This window comes from Sinocyclocheilus rhinocerous, unplaced genomic scaffold, assembly GCF_001515625.1.
Source record: "Sinocyclocheilus rhinocerous isolate Xijiao unplaced genomic scaffold, SAMN03320098_v1.1 scaffold1419, whole genome shotgun sequence".
Taxonomy (NCBI): Eukaryota; Metazoa; Chordata; class Actinopteri; order Cypriniformes; family Cyprinidae; genus Sinocyclocheilus; species Sinocyclocheilus rhinocerous.
Window position 1 is genome coordinate 257,235 of NW_015664679.1, and position 18,941 is coordinate 276,175.

Here is an 18,941-nt window from a genome sequence, read left to right on the forward strand (position 1 = left end):
AGGAGATCGGTAAAACAGTCCATGTGACATCAGTGGCTCAACTTCAAAAAAATGTATTTAACAATTCTTCTCCCCCGAGTTACGTCTTCCGCCATTTTGGAGAGTACCCAAGAGCGTTGATTACGTTCGGGAGAGAAAGCGCGCGCATGAACGTAATCGGCGTAATCAGCGTTGTTTACACTTAGGGTAAAGCGGATAAGAATTTTTAGAATGATTTCTGAAGGATCATGTGACACTGAAGACTGGAGTAATGACTGCTGAAAATTAAATAGACTAAATAAAACTAAAACCAAATAAATTATATTTTATAATAAATTTTAATAGAAAACTATATAAATTGCAGTAATATTTCACAATATTACCATTTTATTTTTGATCAGATAAATGCAGCCTTGGTCAGCATAAGAGACTTTTAAAAAAATCTTACTGACCATACCGATGAAACTTCTTCATTAATTGTATTACTTTTATTCTCATGACAGTGTGTTTGTTTGGTTTTTTTTTGTCATTTTTTGACACATTTTGTCAATGTGTCACAGCTCATATACATGACAAACTAGTCTGTCTCTTGGTGAAACGGTACCTGTCACAAAAAACATGAAGACAAATACCTCATATTTTCGTTTTGGAGGCTTAATGCAAGGAATATTCCGCATATGTATCACCACATGGAGTTTTGAGGTAATAATGTGCGCTGTGACTCCTGACAGATGTTTTCTTTAATAGATTGTTTTGGTTTTTTATTTGAATCGTGTATGTCACTTACATCTGCAACAGTCTGCCTATCGCTCTTACAATTCAATTTAAACCATATTGCAGTTCTTAATAATGTTACCAGTGAGTAACTTTATTTATTTGCCAGTTTTTACTCACAAGAAAAGAATATCTATTAAGCGTAGCTGAACATCAGAAATGACAAACTTGTGTTCTTTTTCTTTGCAGAGGAAAGGCCGGACTGCTCCAAGGCGAGATGTGAGGTGCAGTTTTCTCCACGCTGCCCTGAGGACTCCATATTGATCGAGGGCTACGCTCCACCAGGTGAATGTTGCCCCCTGCCCAGCCGCTGCGTGTGTAGCCCAGCTGGGTGTCTGAGGAAAGTTTGCCAGCCTGGGCACCTCAACATCCTGGTATCCAAGAGCTCAGGCAAACCTGGCGAGTGCTGTGATCTCTACGAATGCAAACCAGGTAATAAAGTTCAATATTAAGTTGTGTTGTGACGTCTTCGATTCCAACTAGCTAACAGCAACCAAACCAGTATAAACAGGTCTGCGCTAGCAAGGTATAAAGGAATAGTTCTTCAAAATAAGAAAATGTCTATTTTTGACATCCTTGATTTGACTGTGTAAAGGTTCTTCTAAGAGCTTCAACTTTTATGTTCAATGAAAAACAAACAACATACAGTACATGTTTGGAATGACATGAGGATGAGTATATGATGACAGAATTTTCATTTGTGGATGAAATATCCCTCTATGTTGGTTTTTCTAAAATAAAAAGCATGCAGTGTCAACTTTTCTTGCAATATCAAATTCTTTTCCTGCTACAGCAATGGATGGATTGTTGTAGAGTCTTGGGAATCCACACCAGGAACCGGCTAGTTGTAGATTCGAATTCTTTGCAGGTTATCTCAAGATGCTGTCATAGTACCTTAATTTTAATATATCTTCTTCTGTCATGCTGTATTTTGCTACAATATGGCGGCCTTGAGCAGAGATAGGTACTTGGCTTCAACATGACATAAAAAACAACACCAGTAATTCATTTCCCAGTGCACTAAAGAGTGCGATTTCGTGATTTGGGAGTTTGCCAAAGCCTTTGAGACACTCTAAAGCCATGGGCTGTTGAAAATACATGAGTGGTTCTGCTTCCAGAGACAGTTTGGTAGATAGGACAAAAATGCATTCGGTTCGATTTTGTAAAATACACTTTTCTGAAAAACAAGTAAAATTTACATGAACGAGAACATTTTTAATAAAGATTTTTAAAGAATTCATCAGTTCACATTATTCATATGTCATTGAAAGATGATCATAACTTGCCTCTGAAACTGTCAGTTGGATGATGTTAACCTGCTGCAAATGACATTTCATTTTTGTTTTTTGTACTCCAATGTAAACCTACATTGTATAACTTAAGCACTATAAACAGCATGTGTGGACGTTTATGGTGCGATATAACAGGTAAATCGTTTGCTTGGATGAGAGTTTGATGAGGTGTGTTAATTAGAGGCTTTGATGAGAAGTTCTAAATGTTTTATGTCTTGTTTTGTGTTCAGTGTTCAGTGTAGACTGCAGCACAGTAGAGTGTCCACCAGTGAAGCCTGTCCAGTGTCCGGCAGACAGCTATGAGACACAGGTCAGACTGACAGCAGATGGCTGCTGCACCCTTCCTACCAGGTTAGATGTTGCAACTGTCTCACACTCACAATTGAGGTTAGAATGTTACGCATGTCTCATACTCACTTCAGGTTAGCGTTATGTCTATTTGCAAATTAGGTACGGTTGCTACACTCACAATGAAGATTAGACTGTTACATCTGACTGATGCTCACAGTGTAGGTTAGTTTTGCACTGACAACTCAAGTTAGAAGTTACACCTGTCTCACAGTCGCAGTTACACCATTACACTAGTCTCATGCTCACAATTATAATTAGATGTTACACCTGTGTAACTCTCACATTCGTAGTTACACTGTTTCATATGTTTCACATTCACAGTCTATGTTAGATGTTACACCTGTCTCACTCGCACAATTCCAAATAGACCATTATACCTGTCTCATGCTGACAATCCTGATTAGACATTACACGTTTCATCTCTTTCACACTTAAAATTCAGTCTAGGTTAGTCTGACTCACATCTGACTCACTCTCTTTAGACCGTTACACCTGTCTCATGCTCACAATCTTGATTAGATGTTACACCTGTCTCATGCTGGCAATCCAGGTGAGATGTTACATGTTTCATGTTCATAATCCAGTTTAGACATTACACTTGTTAGAGTATAGGTTAGACGTACACCTGTCTCATGCTCACACTCCAGGTTACACGCTTACATCTGTCACACACACACACACAGTCCAGGTTGCACATTTAAACCTGTCTCTCACTCACAGTCTAGGATAGACTTCACACCTGTCTCCTGCTAATAATCCAGGTTAGAGCAAAACAAACAAAAAAAAAGTACAAAAAAAAAAAATATATATTTTTCACTATTTTAGCACTGGTTCTTAAGTCCCAGTGTGTCTCAGACTATTAATATTGTATTATTTCAGCACTGAAAGTTAATAACTTCAGAGTGACAGAAGAGAGTGTTTTGTTGTTATGAATTAGGTATGACAGGCCCCCCGCCAGCATCACTCTCACTCTCACTCTCTCTCTCTCTCTCTTCTACTCAGATGTGAGTGTTTGCCTGGCCTCTGCACCTTCACACAGTGCTCAGCGGGGACTTCCCCACAGGTCGTGTCCCGTGGAGATGGAACACCTGGGAGGTGCTGCGATGTGTTTGAGTGTGTCAACGGTAGGCTCTGTTTTCTGTGTGTCTTAATTAGTGTTTATGTGTAGGTGTTTTGGGAAGGTCGTCTAGTCAGTGGGCAGAACCCTGCCATTAGCTAAAACAGAACATTACCCAAAACACACTACAGAAAATACACACTTTTACTGCATCTGTTTCTCTCTTTCAAAAAATCAATTTGCAGTGTTTTTAATGTTAATTGGATGGGATTTTAATTAATTTTACATTTAATGGCTTTAATAAACCCCAAAAAGACATAGCTTATTATTGTTCCCCAAATTACTCTTTCTGTGTCTCTGCAAGGCATAAGTGAATGTCGGCTGAGCAGTACAGCCGCTCCCTATACACAGTTTGCGTAGGGCACCAACTCCCAGGGGGGCACCATCCCAGTTGCTCAAAAAAAAAAATGTCGTTCTATATTAATATTAAAATTAACATATACATATACATAAATAAAAATCTAAACATGAACATATAGCTATAATTATTAAAAATGCATTTTACGGTGAATGCAGTAGGCTAAGCACACGTGACGCGCCATTCCCGCATCCACTTCCCGCGACCGCTCGCACCTCATGTTTGTGGCTGAATGCAAATGATCATAATTGATGGACAGCTATGCCCGTGAAAAGACATCAGCAATCCGGCGCCGAGAAAAGAAAAAAAGATGAAGCCCGTGCATCACTTTCAGGTACATTCATAATCCTGTGAAACTTTTTTGGCTGTTGACATTAATAACGTGTTTTAATGTCAGTAATAATTTAACCACCAACAGCGCATCTAATATTCTGTCTGACTTTCCATGTTCCCTTACGAAAATTAGCCATGGTTTTACTACGAATAAAACCAAAACTCATGGTTCTTGTAGCCATGGATGGTAACCACAAATGAACCATGGTTTTGTTACTTCAAATAATAGTTTACAAAGAAGTATTAAGATAATATTTTTGTGGTTATAAAATCAGACCTAAGCCAACAACAGCCTTTAAAATAATTGAAAATGGAATATATAAAACAATGAGGCAATAATGATTGGTTGATTAATAATTATATGGTTTCATAACACTGTTAAAATACATAATGTACTACAAAATAAACAATATATGTACATTACATATTATTACAAATGCCTGCAAATGGAGTCAAAAGCCTGGTAATTGCTGCTGTTACACTTACAGTATGATCAAGTCCTTTAATATTGACCAAACATTTAGGCTAATTCAAATATCCACTTAATCTTTAATTTTTGGCCACCTTTTTGCAATAGAAATGCTACAGCCTCTATAATTTCATAAACAAAAACATGTGGACGTCACAACCCTTACAAAAATTAACCATGGTTTTATCGTAGTAAAACTGCTTAGTTTTCTTTTGCGTGATTTGTGTGAATGCTTGAGACTATTAAGTCAATAAGACAACTGTATTAATAAAATAATAGCCATAGGTAACTGTCTAGAGCTACAATTGTAATTTATAAATAATACAATTTAATTACAATTTATTTAATCCATAATATTTGGGGGAGGGGGCACAACAATACAATTCTGCCTAGGGCACCCATTTGGCCAGCAGCGGCCCTGCGTCTGAGTATTGTAGTTAGAGCTACATTAACAGCAATTTTCTGATAATTTCAGAAAATAGCTTTAGCTATGTTGAATTATATTACTATAAATTTGCATATTTAAGAATGTATGCCTTTTTATGCTTATAATTTGAAGTTAATATAATGTAATTGGATCATTTGTATTTTTTATTTATACTGTATGATGGTGAATTAATTTTTCTTCATTTTTGAATTCTTGAAATTAGGTTGCATATTCTTTGTTCTTTATTCTTTCTTTTTCCTTCTTTTTTCTTTTTTTGCTAAATGGAGAGCAAACACTCAAAATAAAGAAGCATAGTCTGGTAAATATATTTATCTGTGCCCTTTTCAAACAAAATGACAACAATGTTACACTTCAAGTTTAATTCACGTCTATTTTTGTGACATCTTGTGTAGAAATGGTGGTACCTAAAAAGAGGCTTAGACTACCATTGCAATTTAAGTATATGTTTGTGTGTGTGAGAAGTGTAGAAGGAAAATGGAACATCTCAACAAGAGACACTCAAATCAATAAAATTCAACACAATTACTGTCAATACAAAATATATATATATATATATATATATATATATATATAAAACACAAAATACATTGTTATTCTACTCTCTATAATGTTATTTTTGAAAGCACTTGTGCCTCTTGTGCACAGCCGTACACAAACACTACACAGTGCTCCCCCACTAATAAAACCTGCGCTGAGAGTTGGGACAGAAAGAGAGAGCTTAACCCCACAGTCACTGTGGACAGAGCTGTGTGCAGGTGGGGGAGAACTCTTTCAGATGAAGAGACTGCAGGCAACAGGTGGACAAAAGCCACAGGAAATCAGCACAAAATCAAAGCTGGAAACATCAGCGAGCACCAGGCCGTATGTCGTGCGTTGGGCCTTTTTCATATTCGTGGATAGACAACCGCCGAGAGGAAGACAACAGAATCAGGGCTCCATCCAAACACAAAGGCTCAGGAGTGGTGCTTTGAATAAAGGGACCCATGAAAACAATCCCACTTCCCCTCTAGTTGTTTATTTCCTTCCTGCTTCACCTATAGCCAGGCCTAGGGCACACAATACATGAAAGACATACCAACAAAGGGAAGCAAAGCGAGTGCGACCCAAGGACTCTCTTTTCCATATTCGTCATTTGGCAAGTCACCTTCCTTTCAAGCACGTATGTATATAAACAAGCTAGCATAAATAGCAGTGTGGTGTGAGGTGCCAGGTTGTGTGTCGTCTTCACAGCGGGCGGCGAAATTAGCCTTAGGCTGATTTGAGAACAAAGCGCTGAGGCCGGAGAGCAGCGCGGGGAGCATCAAAGCTCCGAACAGAAATACAGGCTAATTGAACATCTGGCCACCGGTGGCTGTGTACAGTGTAGAGGCCGGTCTCATATTCCATAGCTGAGGGGATGGGGGAGAACATGAAGGAGCCATGAAAAGAGAAAATGAACTCATCCCCTTGGATGGACAGAAACTGATTAATATTCAAAAGATATCACACGGACGTCATTAGATGAGTGACCTTCTCGAGACTGTCGTGGCATGAACAAATTGACACAACGGATGAATACACTGCAGACGGATGCGAGAAAACCACAAACGGTCACGTTGGCCGATGTTGAAATTCCTCTATTTCATTCTTCTGTGGAACATAAAGACAAAATTTTGATTAATTTATCAGTCACTCCTTTTTTGGAATGGCAGTGAATGGAGACTAAAGCTTTTTAGCTTAAAAAATAAACCAAAACACCATAAAAGTATAAAAATAACCCATAAGAGACAATATCATTGTGTGATGAACATACAGAAATTTAACTAGTTCATCCAAAAATGAAAATTCTGTCATCATTTTGTCATTTATTCTGTCACCTTCATCATTTCTAAACCTGAAGGACTTTATTCTGTGGAACATAAAAGAACATATTTTGAGAAATATCTAATCAAATATTACCAACATTCTTCAAAATATAAGAAAGTCATACAGGTTTGGAACAACCTATTAGGGTGAGTAAATTATGACAGATCTTGCATTTGTTGGGCCAAATATTCCTTTCAGTTGTAATTCACCTGATAATCTTCCCCTCTACCTTGTAGTTGAAGGATCATTGAACCAAGTGAAGTCCAATTCATGAACAAATGATTCAAATGGATCAAGTGAATCTTGTGAACTGGATTAACTGATTTACTATATTAAAAAGATCCAACTCAAAAGAATGATTCGTTCACAAATCAGACACCATACTATTCTCATGAATGTGCCAAAAGAGAGCTTTTTAGTGAATAATTAGATTTCTCTGGTCTGTTTTTTCTGGCAAAGCTATCGTAAGTCTTCAAAAATAGTCCACAAGTTGTATTTACCACCATTTTGGAGTGCGACAGCAAAAGTCCTCATTTACTTTCATTATTTTGTAATGAGTGGCCAGAATATTCTTCAGAATATCTCTTTTTGTGTTCCACTAAAGAAGTAAAGTCATACAGGATTGGAACTACATGAGGGTGAATAGATAATGACAGAATATTCGTTCTGGGTCGAACTATCCCTTTAATTTGATTTACATAATGCTGGGCTGCTGGAAACTGTCTCTATGAATCTTTAATTGGAAGAAGGAGACGGCATCTTTCACTTCTGTCCTCTGTAATGTGTGATAAGATTTATTCAATGCGGCATGCCTTAATGAGGATTTGAGGCTTATTAAATTCAGTTCATATTGTATTTATTTGAAGTTTTTCCCTGTAGATTTGTCACACTGGCACCTCATTGACATGTTGCAAGCTGGCCATTAGCTGGTCCAAGATGGTCTAGATTAGTCTTGTGTAGTCTTGTGTTTTACTGTCAGCATAAACTCGGGACCAGGTTGCAGCTTATTCTGACAAAGAAACAAACAACCTGCCTGTTTAGACGGAAGGAGACCATGTGACTGACATGTAAATTGACCAACTACAATAATAGGCTGACGCAAAAACAAATTGATCACATAATAAGTCTTTTTTTGTTGTTGTTGTTAATTACGTAAAACATTTTAGCAAATGAATAACCGTTTTTTTGTGATTTAATCGCAATTAATCACAATTAAAAACATTATAACAAGTTCTATTTATAAACTTTTTATAAATAATCCTCAAACTATATCATATAAGCAAAGTATATTTTACATAATACTTCTTTAATGGCATCTCTTTACCAAGTATGTAATATTGAGGTCTGAACTGATCTGGATGCCTAGTATAACATATAGTGAGTCATTAAAGAAATTTATGGTCACCATTTTAAACATTTTAATAGACCTAAAGTGTAAACTGTCAAACTACTTTTACATTTTTGTTTTCCCCATTCATTATTATTCCTAAAACCGGCTTGACCACCTTAATCTGTATTTTTTCAGCAGGGCGGTGTAACTACAGGAAACATTATCTACATAGAGAATCAAAACTTTGAAGTTTCCGACGAATATTTGAGTAGATCAACCGTGCCATTTCTGAACAAATTCACGGCTTGATGATTCTAGAAACAGCAGATGTCAGACAGACAGAATGCCATCTTTCTATGCCAGTCGCTCGCTCACTCACTTTCTTCCCAAGGCGCCCCCACATACTTCCAAAGGCAAGAGTTTGGGATGGCAAGAGAGTGAGCATTCTCAGACAGTGTTTGTGCACCACATTTCTCTCTCAGACAGTGATGTCACCCTTTTGGGGAGTAGATAAGAAGAAGGACTGATTAGTAAGTGTATGTGCGAATCTAATCCAGAACATTCCTACCCTGAGCTAATCGCAACTCCTTTCCTAAAGTTTCAAAAAGTGAAGTAACTTTGACCACACCAAGGAATTTCACAGTTTTATGCATCTCGTAATGTACCAAGCAAATGTGTTGCTAAAGATAGTTTGTTTTTTTTGTTGCGCTTCTCCACGGTGTTTGGCATTAAGTTTGTTTACTCTTTTAATTTGCAGCTTTTTCACTTTTGCATTGAAGCACACATTAAAATTTGGAACGTGTTGATCAACAAGTGAATATGCGAACATGTTGTTTGACCGCAGCAAAACAGCAGCCACCCTGCCGCGTTTGCGCATGGTAGATTTACTTTGTCATTAACAATATTTTTAGTCCCATAATTAGCTTTGTGCATCTTCACACATGAACTGGCGCACCTGTCAGTCCCCATTCATACAGCCCCACTGCTACGAGCCCTATCATTATGTTAATGTTTACCCAGAGAGTGGTTGTCATGGAGAAGGCCATGATCAGCGGTTTGCGCGAGCTGTTCAACCTAGGGATAGAAGGGCGATGTAATAGACGTTATGAGTGCTGATTTCGATCCTCTTCTCAGCGTCAAGAAGCTTGATTGTGTTGTCGACGCTTAAGCAGTTAGCGTTAGGATTAGCTCTGTAAACAGTAGCATGTTGTTCTGCCTCAAATGACGTATGGAAGAACAATGCGCACTCTTTCAGAGGACAAGCGTGGATTAGGACACTTCACTCTGAAGGAAATGCTTAAACAGCTGTTCATTCTTTCGAGAGATTATAAGCCTTGAAACCACGTATTTACCAGGCTCAGCCAGTAAATGACATAACGTTTTAGTTTAACTGCTAGTGTAAACATAGCACCATGGCCCGGCGAGAAGCACAGGCGTCTCTTTTTCTCTTTTCAGAGAAGGCATCGTCGGAATAGGAAAGTGATTTTAAGGTAGGGCTCAAATAGGAGTCACCGAGGGGCCATTCAAATAACGTGTGCAATGTGAAGTCTACGATGATTGACGGGCCCCGAAGGCACTATGCTCTCCCTTTTATACTCGGCTGTTATTTATGTCTGCTCCAACACAGCGGCCGCTATCTTTCACTGATAAAAAATGGGAAAACATGCACACAAAGGCGCCGTCTTTTTTGTTTTGTTTTGTTTTGTTTCTCGACAACTTAGCCTTGATTTGCAGGTGTTGTGCTGCTGTAGTGATTTGCATGTCCAGAGCAGTGGCGGGTCTTGGCAGCACAAGGCGCAACTGTGGAGCGGCACGTTATCACATTATTTAGTCTGCCTCTCAGCAGATGCAGCCAAAACAAGCTAGCCTGCAGCATGAGGGAGGGCTGAAAAACACCGGGAGGCAGCTCCTGTTGGGCTGTAGGACAGGAAGAGAAAAGAAATGCTGGACTGAGTCCTTCTAGAGAGGCATTCTCCTACCTAACACAGAAAAAAAGGATCTCAAGCATCTGAGAAGATGATAACCACAATCTCCTCGGCCTTCAAAATCTATTTCTTCTTCATGGTTCAGATTGTTTTCTCCCTTCCCGTAGTGAGAAACTAACCTTGCATCTGAATGTGTCTAAGCCCCTACTATACAGTAGGTGAAAAACAGTATGTGAAATGAATATTCTGCCCAAATTCACAGTATTCCTTAAACAGTTCACTCTTAAAAATAAAGGTTAAAATAAGGTAGAAACTTTATTATCTATGGAACATTTCCATTCCACAAAAGGTTCTTTATGAAGGTACCCAGATGACCTACTACTTCATACCACACATTCATACTATATAGAATATAGCAGTGAACTTCATTCTTCATCCAATGTAGTACCTACTCAGACAATATGCGATTTCTGACACACCTTAGATATTTGTTTCGCAGCAGAATATGGATTTTGAAATTTTAGTTCACTAAGCTACAAGCTACTTTAACTAGTTCTATCATGACAGCTCTCTGAAGATTTTAGCATGGTAATGGATATGACAATGTTCATGTATTTGGTCTTGGTGGAATAGATCTGCTACGCTGCTGAATTGCTGCTGCTAGTTATTGCTGTTGTTGTAGATTATTGCTGCTGCTGCTACTGCAAATCAAGTAAAGGAACTTGCTACTGCCAATACATACACCGAAACAGTGCTGTGAGTATTTAAGACATACTGCTGCTGCAGAAGTAGCATATAAAATAACCTGTAGCAGATCTATACAGGTGGAGCTGGGGAAGGTGGAGGGTTCCAGAGGAACTCTGAAAGCATGCTGCGAAATGCTCTAATAAATGCTAACCAACTATTTAAATGTAAAGCAGCACGCTCATTGGCTGCGTACAGTATGCAACATGAACCAATCAGCTTGTGCCAAGTACAGTAGTTTAACGCTGTGAATATCATCAGTTTGCCTTAACAACCCATCAGCCTGCGCCATCTAGAGTTTCATGACAGAACTTGGCATTTCAACTACAGTTAAGCTATACCTTTGAAAAAAGTATCTGTTACAAGCTACTACAATTACACACAAAAAATCTGATTATTCAAATAAATCAATGAATTTACTTTTAAATTAGTGTATTATTTATACACTGATGGAAAAACTATATGAACCATCACAGAAATTCTAAGGGAAGTTTTCTCTACAAATACCATTAAAAACATTACAAACCATCAATTATTAACCATTAAAACCATTAAAAATTGTTTCCTGTAGTATGTGTTGGGACATATTCTATTAGGATTTAGTGGATTTAAAAAAATCACAGAAAGAAAGCAATAAATTACTAGTAGAGACTCACAGGGACGGTTGCATTTTCCATTAAAACCAATGTTATTCCCACCACAACTATTAGCATATTAGCATGCTAACACTTATTCAGCATTAAGCAGTTTGGCCCACCCTGATGAGTGGCACTGTGGACTAGGCCTCATTTCACATGCAATAAGCAGGTTAGCCAATCATAATAGAGATAATTTACATGTAGAAATCTTAAATAAATACAGTAGCAAAAATAACTTGTTTAAAGGTGCTGCTATTTTCCTAGCTTCCACCATTTTGCTGCTATCAACCACACACTGAGTGGCACCTGATGAGTGGCACTGTGGACTAGGCCTCATTTCACATGCAATAAGCAGGTTAGCCAATCATAATAGAGATAATTTACATGTAGAAATCTTAAATAAATACAGTAGCAAAAATAACTTGTTTAAAGGTGCTGCTATTTTCCTAGCTTCCACCATTTTGCTGCTATCAACCACACACCCTTTACCAAAAACCCTCACAAAGGTATCCTGTTAAAAGATGTCAGCATCAAAAGATGTCAACAACCCCAACCCACAAAATAGATCACAGGCAGATTGGCTAGTTTTCTGGCCAAAAATCTCGGGCCGCCCTCTTGACTCTTGTTTTGCTGTTTGCAGAGCCACAGGCAGTCACAGAGACAGGCATGATTGCTCAAGATGCCTATTTCATTGATATCAATCAGGTAGTAGGGCAGTGTAGAATTCCAAAATACAGCACTTTTTATTCTAAAGGACAGAAGGGAGGAGGAAAATAGTCATATAAAACTAAATTACAACAGTTTTGGTGCATGAAACCTGAACTAACAATAAAAGTGGACTTCTGGGGGAAATATAAAATGCTACTAAAGTATACAATATAACTCCTTTAAAGACCCGACGAGACTCGGTTTGTGGTGCCTGGATCGAAGACTGCTTGGGATTCTTCTGCTACGTTACATTTAGTGCACACTGGTCCGTGTTTAACCATGACCTTAAGCGGGAGGAATCTATACAAGTACAAGTTTACGACTGGAGGTGGGAGATTATGTAAATCCTCCACGTTAAGGTTAGCAGCTTTTGAACGGTAATAGATGTTGTTATTTTAGGTTGCACTTCAGTGCTCTGTTCAGGAACTGTGAGACTGAGATGTGGAGGTGTTTTAATCTCCAATGGAGAATTTCATTACTGCCTCTTCACAATCCTGTCAAACTCTTAGAGTTAAATATAAATGGGCTGTTTTTCCTCCTGCTTCAGATGGCCTCTGTGTAATAAGAAAGACTCTGTGTGTATGTGTGTGCGATTCTATATCTCTGTTTTCAGAAAGCCATATGAGAACACAGGTAGTAGCCATTCTTAATTTGTACTCATACAGATGTGTGGAGGGTTGGGCAGTCATATAGATTACATAGTTGACTTCTGTCACTTACCTCATCTCGTACAGACCCTGCTAGTGCCGTCATACACTCTAACAATTCAGGTGGGGCCAGTTAACATCTGTTGGCCTCAAAGCCTCGGAGGGGAGGGGACCTGTTGGATCGGTCTTGAGGCAGAGAAAACTAGGCTTTGGCATCTCAGGGTAGTGTTTCCATGGTTACCATTCTCTTCCACTAATTTACACTGAGGTGTGGTGTTTCGAGACGAGAGATAGAATCTCCTCCACTCCGAATTTTGAATTAGATGATGCTTGTACATGATCCTGTAAATAATTAAAATATCAGCAAGATGGAATCTTCAGACGTTTAGATGTTCTGCACTGATTTTTGGAGGAAAATCTAAGGAATTCTATAAAATAAATTTTAAAATGATAAATTCATGGTGCATGCTGAAAAATAAGAGTGCCCACAATAAAGAAAAAAAAAATTATATGGTTTTTACATGGTTCTCGGTATATGTCATGTGGTGTAACCCTCAAGCAAAAATGAATAACATATTTATTCTAACATGTCATTATTATTATTAATTAAAAAATATCAGTAAGTTTTCTAGGTGGTAAAACTACACAATATTTTACAACTGGAACTAACCTTGCCATGTCATAAAAAGCTCAAATTATCATATTCGTAAAATGTATGACCTTGACACTTTAATGAGGGCCTGCAGGTTTTTTCCCCTGGGTATTTGTGCAGATTGGTTGCACCACATGACACTACAGACACAAATTTAAACATTTGTAATATATACATATATTTTTAATATTTGTAATATATTTTAATATTTTTTTCATACCACCTCACTGCTTGTAATTATACAGAACTATGTTAATATTTAGATTTTAACAATTGAGAACATATTCATTAAGGATTTCGAATTCAGCAATTGATAATATATTCATCATAAAAAGGTATTCAGTTGATTTTTTTTGTATGCATTTCATATTTAATATATTATTTGAACAAATGGAAATTAAAATAAACACAACTTTGTATAATTTTCTTGGCACACCATGTACAGATGCCTTCAAGGCCGTTGCTGGGGTTTGCGGGGCCCCGGTGCAGGTTGTACCCATGGGCCCTGTTTGAAATTTTGTAAATAGCGCAAATAAATAAGAACAAAGATACAAATTAAACAATGTTTTAGTTTTTTCAAGTTTGTAGGTGTTCAGGTACAGAAACCGAATAATCAGATGTAAAATAGCATTGCATAGTCTTCACTGTATAAATTACGAGTGTACTCAGTTGAGTTCTTTCGCTTCTTGTGCTTGAATGCTTTAAACTCTTTTGAATGTTTAAATTGGCAAGGCTTAGAAACACGTGCAGTTGATAAGCTTTCGTGACGACGTGCAGCAGGGGCCCATCGACTGTCCTGAGTGGCTTTTTAGGCTGGCCTCGGCCAGTTGGTTGAAATCACCGGGGGCCCCCCCCACAGCCCTGGGCCTCTATAATCGTCACAATCTTTCAGCCCACTAGTGACAGGCCTGAGGCTGAAAGTGTAACACACTAGTGTAAAATGTGCTAAGACTCAAATCTTCAGACTTGAACAGAATAAAAGAAACTGCCAAATCAAATTGACCTTTTCATAGTTCCTTTCATTTAAAGGTATTGCAGAGAGAGAATAAAAGAGAAATGTTCACACACCTTTGACACAAAAGGCCAAATAGTGCGACTTTCACAAAAGACGACAGTGGTGTGAAGTAGATTTTAAAGGTGTTTTAAGGTGTGTTTATGTCATATTTAATTTAATCTGGGTCCAAGAACCTTGGTGACTTTTTTCTCTGTATCATTCATCTTTGTGTTTCTGAAGGTGCCAATAAAGACTTGAGAGGAACTGGTGCAGAACTGCAGATACTAGAGTCTCCAACTGGTCTTGAACTCACTGATATATTTGTGTTATTTATACAATTTTCTTGGGCTAATACACCTCCTTCACCCTTCAGCTCAGTCAGAACACAACAGTTTAGCTATTTGGAGGTGAAGAACATGCGAAAATGAGCCACACTCCATTCTAGAACAACCCTGGCCATCTCCAAGAAGTTCCTTCAAAAAGTTTACTGAGACTTTGAATCAGCATTTTCTTTCCTGACAGAGTCGTTACAGGATTACAGCTCCGGGAGGAAATTCTGGATATTAAACAGAATTCATTCAAGCTTGTTCTCCCTACACGACGCCCAATCCCTAATGCCAGAGGATTCCGGAATAAGTCCAAGTCAAAGACTTTTCCATAAAACTATGAAGGAATTTGCTGCAGTTGAATAATCCTTTGTGATGGGTAAAGTCCCAAATCAAGGCAGTCAGTGGGTTGAGAAATGGAGCCACCAGCTCAAGCCTGACAAAATTTGCATATTTGTTCAACCAGCTTGTCCTACTGTGGTGAGAGAGGGATAAGCCCTAGTGCAGACACCAGCTCTCTGTGAGCCTCGGCCAGCTGTTTACACACCAGCACTTATGGCTTGCCCTTCAAAAACGGAAATCAAGGAAACAGGAAAGCCAGATTTTAAGCCCTTTTACCGTTTCTCTGCACGGTTTCTTCTTCTTCTGTGAGGTCATAACAGCCAGCAAAACAAGTGGGGGCGAGCTCACTATCTGCTCACTATCTGCTCTCAAATCTTTCACAGCATCCAGGCGGCTTGGGTCAGGCTTTATCTTGAAAACTTATGAGATGCAGCAGGGGTTTAAACATAAACCGTTTACATAAACACTAACATTCAATGAGACAAAACAAAGAAACAGGTCGTACCTTCACTTACCATGTCAGAGTCACCTCTAAAAGACCCAACACTGAGTCTAACTGTGATGTGGCCACTTGTGTCACTTTTAAAGAATGAGATCCATTTGGGTGAGGCCACTGCACAGAACATCTGGGAAGTTCAAGATGCTGATGTAACTATCGCTCACACCTCCACTAATTATTCACCTCTGCCACAACATGCCACCTGGCTGTGGCTGCACCATCGCGCATATGGGATGAAGCTCATTAGTCATTAAGATAAATGAAAAAGGTTTATTGCACTTAAAGGAGTCATATGATGCGATTTCAAGTTTTCCTTTCTCTTTGGAGTGTTACAAGCTGTTCGTGAATAGATAAGATCCCTAAAGTTGCAAAGACTAAAGTCTCAAACCCAAAGAGATATTCTTTATAAAAGTTAAGACTCGTCCACGCCCTCCTAAAACGTCTTGTTTAAACTCGCCTCCACATGTCTACGTCACTGTGTGGGAAGATTTGCATAACACAAATTCAGTTCCCCTGTTTCCCCTTCGACGCGCATGCTGACAGTCTATGATGCTGATAAATAATGCTGACTCACAGACTGTAAGTACGTTTTCATAGTTAAAGGATTTGCCACTGATGATTCAAACGTGAGTTTTGAGCAGTGTAGAGATTTCATTACACCAAATACACAAAATAATGTTCTTTTTTAGCAACGTCATATGACCCCTTTAAAACAAAAAGCATGAGATGTTGCGTTCAAGATTGTAGTTTCAAATGAATAAACGTATGAGGGAAGTGTGTTCATATACCGTTGCAATCCCAATGCAAAGTGTATATAAACAGCTGTTTCACTCTTTCCACCACCTCAGCACTATTTATTTCTATAATTAGGTCCAGAGGGGTGTTTTAGAGCTTGAGTCAAGTCTCAAGCGTGAGCCCCTTTGATGCAGAGATCAAGCCAATCCTGTTTACCCTTATTGCTTGCAAAGAATGTATGAATGTGAACTTAGGCATTTTGATTTTTTTTATGATATTGTTTGTAAGCCTTAGTTAATTGGGTAGGGAATATGTAGGATAGGGGAAATTGGGTAGGGAATGGGCAGGATAGGATGGTTAATTGAGTTGGGAATGGGAAAAATAATATTGGTAGGATATGGGTTGAGGGAAAGGGAGTTTGAGTAGAACAGGTTAGTATAGAGAATTGGTTGGGGAATTGATAGTATAGGGTAGTGAGCAGTTTTGTGGAAACTACTTAACTGTTGCCAGATTTACAAGCTACTTATAATGTAAAGTAGTTTAAGGGATAGTTAGTTCACCCAAAAATGAATTTCTCATCTTCATGTTGTTCCAGACATTTTTTACTTTTATTTCTTGGCACAAAATAATGTGGATCTTTAATTAGGATTAAACTGCAACTGATAAATATCTAAATGTGCAAGGACTCAAAAGAATTGTTGAGTCTTTTTCCCCCAATTAACAGTTCGCAAGGGTTTCAAAGAATCAATAAATTTTTTTTTTGTGATTTAACATTCACAAGTACTCAAAAGTATTAGTAAATCATTTTTTTAACTAATTAACTGTTTGCAGAGAATCAATGAATAGTTTTTGCAACTGGTTAATTTACATTAGCATTTACATGAACTGCTTTATAGATACAGTGGGTACGGAAAGTATTCAGACCCCCTTAAATTTTTCACTCTTTGTTATATTGCAGCCATTTGCTAAAATCATTTAAGTTAATTTTTATTTGCCAATTCTTCGCAGACTGATTCACAAAAATAGCTTGAACTTCCAAACATGAGAGTAAGATATTTTATGAGATATTTTAAGTTATGTTCAAATACTTATTTGATTATTACTTTTAAGATTGTTTGTCTTGCTTCTCAAGACGTGTAGGAAATATCGATGTATTGCTCTTGCTAATAAGTCATCTGTTGTAATATCTTCGCCATCTTGGATTTCACACTAAAAGCTAATGACCTCTTGATAGCCTACTATTCCTCAGCCAATTGCCTAGATAGCACACATCTAATGCCTTCTGTTCCTGAAAGTGTGTGGTAAAAAATTAAACATGTTATATTTCATTAATAACGGATCTGAATCCTTCTGGCGTACTATATCATTAAGATCATACAACACAGACAACACCTGTTAACACAAGACAATTACACTCATAGAGAGCTGTCCTTTAATAGACATCTCAACTCCACCTGTACAGCTCCTTTTAGCATCCGATTCCTTTACAGCTCTCTAATGGCAGGGGGTTATTTCTTTTATTACTTTTAAAAAGTTTTTTTTTTTCTTTTGCACATTGATTTTTAAGCAGCTCCTTCCAATTAGTTGCCGCTCTCACAAGCGGTAGCAGTCACCCAGAGGAGAGTGACAGACCCAGGCTGATGGAACAAAAAAAAGCTTTGATTAGAAAACTGAGCAAATTCACACAGTCCTCTGTGAAGCCTGTCTAGTGTGACAACCTCACAGTTGCCACACCTGATTATTAGGTAATTCACTGAGCCTGTACTACTTAAGAAAATTATTCACTGGAATTAAAAACGCTGTGCACCGCATTTGGCTGATCTTTCAACAGTTAAGCGTGCAGAGATCAATTCTTGCTTGGCTCTGGGTGCTTTTTGTTGGCTCCAGGTTTCTAATAATTCCTCTTTTAATGGATTGCTTTGATAATCTGTCATTCTTTCATTTGATATGATTTTATGGAATGTTCCAAGGCCTCTTGTTTGTCATAGGCAGAGAGTTCCTTCAGACGACTTGGGTCTGTCAAATATGTTGTGATCAGAGGTGTTTTCAAGGACATGTTTGGCGTAATTCAACATAAGCACAAGGAAGGGGAAGTGACACACATTCCCTGAATAAAACATGTCTTGGTATTGAAACCAAATAATTACTGTCACTGATTAAAAAATAAGAAAAAGTTTTTTTTTTCCATATCTTTCAATAATACTCTAATTTATAAAGACTAAACTAAAACTAATAATTGATCACCTAATTTATCATAAGAAAAAAAGGCCTATGCAAAATGTTTAATCTTATTTTTTCTTTCTAATTTAATTAGTTTGAAGGACAATAAGAAGGATAATATTTTTTATAAAGCAAGGATATGTTAAATTGATAAACAGTGATAGTAAAGACTTATATTGTTACAAAATATTTAAATCTTTAATAAATGCTGTTCT

General features: G+C 37.8%; 1 protein-coding gene across 1 annotated transcript in view; it reads left to right on the forward strand.

The window, feature by feature from the left end:
- The window catches only part of crim1 (cysteine rich transmembrane BMP regulator 1 (chordin-like)), a 130,503-nt gene that overhangs the window by 76,632 nt on the left and 34,930 nt on the right, over positions 1 to 18,941 (forward strand). Inside the window, exons 3-5 of the mRNA XM_016540957.1 lie at positions 943 to 1,185; positions 2,276 to 2,396; positions 3,399 to 3,520. Of these exons, the coding sequence (XP_016396443.1) occupies positions 943 to 1,185; positions 2,276 to 2,396; positions 3,399 to 3,520 (486 nt within the window). The remainder of the gene's footprint in view (positions 1 to 942; positions 1,186 to 2,275; positions 2,397 to 3,398; positions 3,521 to 18,941) is intronic.